Genomic DNA, 6,535 nt, shown 5'->3' with positions numbered 1-6,535 from the left:
CCTCCTAACATGATTCACAATCCTGGTAGGTAATTCTGCTGTGATGCGTTTTAGGGCATGGTAAGTTGAGGCTGAATTTTCCACGGTGTATGTTGTGTGACAGTGCTGCTTGTTTGGCAGCCCTTTGTTAACCACATGGCTTTCATGTTTTGTGCATATGAGGATGTAAGGTCAATTGTAAATCTCACTGCAAAAACATCTACATAAAAAAAAAAAATGTAATACCTTTGGCCCACCCCATGAGCCAGGGAAAATCAGAAGACACTGTCATCTTACACCCACTACCAGGCACCGCGAAAAACACGCACTGCCTTCAGACATTAAAATACATTGACAAATTGGGATACGTATCCAATCACAGAATGTCCCAAATACGCTTCAAAGTGCTATCAGAAGCCATTTGTCTCTCAGCCGTGCAGTTTCTGTCATCAGCGCTTTTCCTCCCCTTTTCCACACAAGCAGTGCAAACATAAACAGCAAAATATCCTATTATGTGAGATTTGGTTGGCTCTGTTTTAAAGTAACTTTGCGCGGGAACAAATTTGCACGAAGTAGGGGCATTGATTGATGGCGGTTGATTGATCGTGTTCGGCCTCAAGCATAGATACCAGCTGGCATAGAGGGCAAAGTTAAGCTACAATGTTTTGTTAAAATTGTCCCCACCTGAAACCAGGGCCCTCCCCTTGTCCACTGCAGTTGGGTAGCAACAAACATCTGTTATTTATCGCCAAGATACCTGCGCGTGAACGTGCTTTTAAATACGTGTGTGTGCATGCCATTTATTTCAAATCCCTATTGAGTGACATGTGCAGGTTTACCCATTATGTTGTATGTTTAAACAAAACATTACTTTGATGTTGCTCACAGATCTGTTGCGCGAAGTGGTGTTGGTCCATCGGTCGTGACGCAGTATCGGTCGTGGAGTGTGTCGGTTTACCAGTCGTAGGGTGCTGCCGGGCGCAAAATCCGAATCCTGGTCCGTGTTACTTATTGTGTAGTAACAAACTAGCTGGACATCTCCGCAATGGCCTACAGCCCAGTTTCCAAGCCTTGCAAACGACCCAGATCGATCCAGAGTGAACACAGGACCTTCCAGGAAGCATGGGAAGAAGAGTACTTGTTTGTGGAATGCCCAAAAGAAAAAGCCAATTGTTTGCTTTGCAAAGAGAAAGTAAATGTGCTTAAGAGGTATAATCTGGAACGGCACTACAAAACGCGGCACTCTGGATACACTGCAAACTATCCACTGAACTCCAAACTGCGTTCTGCGAAGGTGGCATCACTAAAGGAAGCACTTGTATCCCAACAAAAGCTCTTTCTGTGCCAGATGAAAGAATCCGAGGCAGTAACCGAGGCATCCTTCCAAATTTGCTACTTACTTGCCAAACATAAAAAGCCATTTACAGAAGCAGAGCTGGTTAAGAAGTGTTTTCTCTCGGCAGCAGACATTTTATTTGCCAACTATCCTAATAAATCAAACATTATGAAGGAAATAGGTGCATTGCAACTGTCAGATTCCACATGCACACGTCGCATCGAGTCAATGGGTGACAATGTTCTAGCGCAGGTCATCAATGCAGTCAAGCTGTCCCCTTTCTTTAGCATTGCTGTGGATGAGTCAACAGATGTAGGTGATGTGGCACAGTTAATGATTTGGGTGAGGTATTTGGAACAAGGAATCATTCCAAAGGAAGAGCTACTCTGCCTTTTGCCATTGCATGGTCACACAAGAGGAGAGGATGTATTGGCCAGCATGTGTCATTTCTTTGAATCGCATCACCTGCCATTGAACAATCTTGTAAGTGTCACTACAGATGGAGCACCCTCCATGATTGGACATGAGAAGGGCTTTGTATCTCTGTTAAGAAAAAAACTTCAATCATCCACTTTAATTGATTATCATTGTATAATCCATCAGGAAGCATTATGCGCCAAAATAAAACAAGGGCAACTAAATGAGGTTATGAAGCAAGTCGTTAAAATTGTTAATTATATTCGAGCAAAAGCACTCAACCACAGACTTTTTAAATCATTGCTGAGGGATGCGGAAAGTGAATATGCAGATCTGTTGTTGCATACTGAGGTTAGGTGGTTGAGCAAAGGTAGAGTGCTAGAAAGATTTATTAGTTTGCTTCCTGAAATTGAACAATTTGTAATCAGCCGAGGGCAGTCCTTCCCAGAATTATATGACTTGCAATGGCTCACCATGCTCCATTTTCTGTGTGACATCTTCTCACATTTCAACACACTCAATCTGGCACTTCAAGGTAGACAGAAACTTGTGTCCTCAATGATGAGTGCCATATACTCCTTCGAAAGTAAACTCGAGCTGTTCCGAGAGCAGATGAACGATGGTGATCTCACACACTTTCCTAAGTTGCAGGCTTTAACACAGAGGGTTGAAAAAGCTCAGGAAATGTTGTTCAGTCTCAATCTGTGTACTTATCTGGAGGAAGTTGTTGTGTTCAAATAATTATTCCAAGGGCCACACTTACCATTGACCCGCAATATCCATTAAATAAGGAGCAGTTGGCAACGTGGAAGGTTCAAACGTTTATTATCATCATAGATCTCTATATAGAGGAGCCTCGTCGATCCTCACCCATCAGGTGCGCCGAGGAAGACTGCTGGCTCCTTGACAGTAACACACTTTTATACATTTATCAGCACAGCATACAAAACCTTATATGTGGAAAAGTACCAGTTAGTCCTGGCGCCCCTAATGAGCTCATGCCTATTTCTAGTTTCGGTTACACATACAAAGGGTTACTATCTTTACAGAGAAGGTCGGAAGGGTGACTCCCTTCTCGTCCCAGGTCTGGAGGAATTCGCTTGATATTCCCTTTTAGCAGATGTGACCTTGCTTCTCAGCAACTCTGTCTGTCTCCTAATTATTTCCGTGAAAAGGAAAGGCAGATGGTGTGTAAGAGGACCACGTGACTCCTAAGAGCAAGAGCCGCAATCCAAGATGGAGGCAGTTTGGTTCTCGGCCCTTTTGTCATGCTAAACGTAACGGGGATTTCGATCCTTCCAATGCACCGTGGCTAAGCATACCGTCATTAGATATACTGCGCTAATCATACCATAATGACCTGAATACCTCAGAACGGCCCTTTTAGTGCAGTATAACTAATAACGAAGTCAGTCTTCAAAAATACCCTCATCAATCTGCATTAAATCATGCGTCTCCTTCTGAGTCCGCTGAGCATCGATCCTGGTTTGGTTGGACGGGGGCTTAGGGATGGATCGGCGAACCTGACTAGCACAATATGCACAACAGGCCGGCCCGCATTGTAGACAAATGCAACAGGTGAAAAGGAATCCTACCACCCCCAAGAGAATCATAAATAACTTCCATCCCCAGGCGGTCACCAAACCCCAGAACCACCCGGACAAGGACCAAGTACCAGTGTCAGTGTGAATTTCAGAGGCTAGTCGATGCAGTTTCTGGATAGCTAGATGGACGGAAGGGGCGGAGTCAGGTATATATACACAACAGGAACTGCCGATGACCCTACAGGCTCCACCACGATCTGCTAGGATAACGTCTAAAACAAGACGATTTTGAAGGGTCACGAGCCGGGTCGCCTGGAGCTCTACTGTGATATTAGTTAATATCCCTGCAGTAGTATTAACCACCCCTTCCACCACTCTGGATAACCTCCTAACTTCCTTACTATTGAGGATGGGTCCCCATATGGGCAACGCCCCTTTTATAATATCAACAAAATGTTGTGCTGGAGTGTCAGTTTGATCAGTGGCATCATTACGGGCGACTTCAGCTGTTAGGCTCCGCCGATTTAAGGAATGAGACTTATGATAATCAGAAGGAGCTATGTACACCGGTGGGTAAAGGAAAGACAAGTAACACCTACCCATCCACCCTCTGGGTAACCAGGTGTAGGCGTTTTCACCGCACACAAAATAAACATTGGGAGGGGTGAGTGTAGGGGGGCTACTGTATGTCTGCAACCTATAAGTGTAATTACATCTGCTATATCCTACGAACAAATGCCCCATCCCCTGCACACAGAAAGAGGAGGATGTATTCAATACCGGGACCGGAATGATTTTTTCATTTGAGACATTTCGCTCTTGGAAGTATTTGAAATATTCAGTAAAGTTGAAGGTCATGAAATCCAGTACTTCATCCCTCAGCCAGGTATCATTTTCATGATCGGTATATACATTCATGCAGGCGGTGGGGTCAAGGGTACCATCCGTTCCCTCAGCATTAGGGGTAAAACCTTGGTGTGTCTCTATATATGCTAAAATCAAGGCGTAATCCTTCTCTGATAATCGACGTTCATCTATAGTGTAGTGTTCGTACAACATGGATAACATTTTAAACCAAGCTTCACAACTACCTAAGTAAGACAAAGGCACTGATATAAACAAATCTTGCTTATGCATCACTGACGGGAGAAGCCCACAGACCCAACAATCAGTAACGTTTGTGGAGCTATGAGTCTGGTGCAGCATTTCGATAAAAGCATTATGTACATATGTCTGTCGGTGCCTTTCTTTATGAGGAGCAAAAGTCTGGAAATGATGTTCCTTAGGGGCAGGAGTAGACATTATCAGGGTGTGCACAGGATGACGAAACTCTAAATATATGAACAAACCTAAGCATAGTACAAATGATACCATCAGTATAAAAATGAAAACAATTTTAACACGCAAGCTCCATGAAGAGAACATTGGCAAATGCGGGGGAACAGCACGGGGTACTATGGGACGCCCGTCTTCAGGGACAAAACGAGCAAAAGGGTACATTTTCCTCACTAAAAGTCCAATATAATCTCGGGCAAAAAGGGGTCTACAAGCAGTCCGTCCTGCCGGAGGGTGCTTCTTTCCTGTGTCCGTTTAGAGCCTCACAGGCAGACTCCTATTGTTCAGAAAAAAACAAAAAGGAAAAAAGGGTAAAAACTTCTCGCGTTGGAGTCACACTTGACGCAACTCGTGTTGAAAAGAGACCTCCACCTGGGCCCCTGTTCGTCTAATCAATGTCTCTATCTTCGTTCTGAACAGAGCTTTACTTAAAGTTCCATGCTCTCAACGAGTTCAGTCCAGTGTTCCGACAATCCTCAGGTCTCTGCGGCGGCCTCCAGCTGCACTTGCCGGGGCTAGACCTGGGATTCGTCTATTTCCAGGGCCGCAGGTGATATCGATCCCGACCAGGGGTTTCAGGCTTCGTGAACAAGGTGGGCACAGTGGGGTCAGATGAGGAGCTGGGCTCCCAAACAGATGCTTCACTTTGGACGATTGGGTGGCGACAGAAAGGGGTTTCAACGCCCACAGCACTCTCCCCTCGCCCGTCAACCTCTCTGCGGGTGTCCGGGGAAAGTGACTCTCCTGTGCTGGGCTCACCTTGAGTCGGCTGACCTTCCTCCTGGTCCAGTTGCTCCCTTGGCAATGGGAGAGGAACTCGCTTAAGATGGGAGATATGGATCCAGTGCTGCTTCCCTTCGACTTTCACAGCTGTTCGTGTGGCCAGGAGCACCTGGTAAGGCCGGGACCAGCGTGGATCCAAACTCGATTTCCGTTGGTAGTTTCGGACCAGGACCCACTGTCCTGGTTCTACGCCGTGTCCAGGACCCTCCGGCAGGGGCTGCAGTGTGGCAGATATCTGTTGATGAATGGAACGAAGATCTTTAGTCAGAGCATACAAGTAATCAGTCAACATAGGATATTCAATGTCCCTGAAAGATTTGGGCCGGGGTACTCCCCATACGTTGGCAGGTCTGCCGAAAATGACTTCGTAAGGGGAGATACCGCTCCGTGAATGGGGAGTAGTTCTTACAGACAACAGGGCCAGGGGGAGGAGATCGGGCCATTTTAATCCCGTCGAGTCCTGAAGCTTAGCCAATCGCAGTTTTAAAATTCCATTATATTTTTCAACTAGACCCGCTGACTGGGGATGTCGAGCGGCATGAAACTTCTGCCGGATGGACAGGCCCTTGCATACATACTTAACTAAGTTAGCATTAAAATGGGTCCCATTGTCACTCCAAATTACTCGTGGCAACCCATATCGAGGAAAGAACTCTTTTACCAGAGCTTTCGCAGTTGCCAAGGCAGTGTTCTCCTTCGTGGGGTACGCCTCTACCCATTTGCTAAAGGTACAAATCACCACCAGCACGTATTTCAGATTGTTAACTCGCTCTAGCTGTATGTAATCCATTTGGAGTACTTCGAAAGGCAAGGTGGGCGGTGCAAAACTACCTGCTAGGACGGGGATACTAACCCCAGGATTATGTTGGAGACAAATTATACAATGCTGGACCAAGTTCCTAGCTGTCTTGGGGATATTGACATTATACCAAACAGAATCCAATATGGCACAGATGGCCTGAACTCCTACATGCGAAGGTCCGTGTGCCATAGTTACCACCGCATTTACAAAAGCGTTCGGCAGCAACCATCTACACCTCTCTGACAGATCGGTCCAACACCCATTCTCATCAAGCCTCCCCACTTGCTCCTGCCAGTATGTCAGTTCTTCCGGGGTCACCTCTTTCTGCAGCTCTTTCAC

The 6,535-nt window shown here is 45.9% G+C and overlaps 1 protein-coding gene across 1 annotated transcript; it reads left to right on the top strand.

Annotated features, from left to right (window-relative positions):
- The first annotated feature begins 1,327 nt into the window (after positions 1-1,327).
- LOC146789987 (protein FAM200C-like) lies at positions 1,328-2,473 on the top strand. The gene has a single exon (XM_085631239.1). It carries the CDS (start codon positions 1,328-1,330, stop codon positions 2,471-2,473), a length of 1,146 nt encoding a protein of 381 aa, XP_085487365.1.
- Positions 2,474-6,535: the final 4,062 nt, after the last annotated feature.

The sequence above is a fragment of the Triturus cristatus genome, chromosome 10 (genome assembly GCF_964204655.1).
Source record: "Triturus cristatus chromosome 10, aTriCri1.1, whole genome shotgun sequence".
Lineage (NCBI taxonomy): Eukaryota > Metazoa > Chordata > Amphibia > Caudata > Salamandridae > Triturus > Triturus cristatus.
This window is presented reverse-complemented; position numbering and strand designations above follow the sequence as displayed.

Coding starts and splice junctions, on each gene's coding strand:
- LOC146789987 (XM_085631239.1), top strand. CDS start 1,328: ATGAAAGAATCCGAGGCAGTAACCGAGGCATCCTTCCAAATTTGCTAC.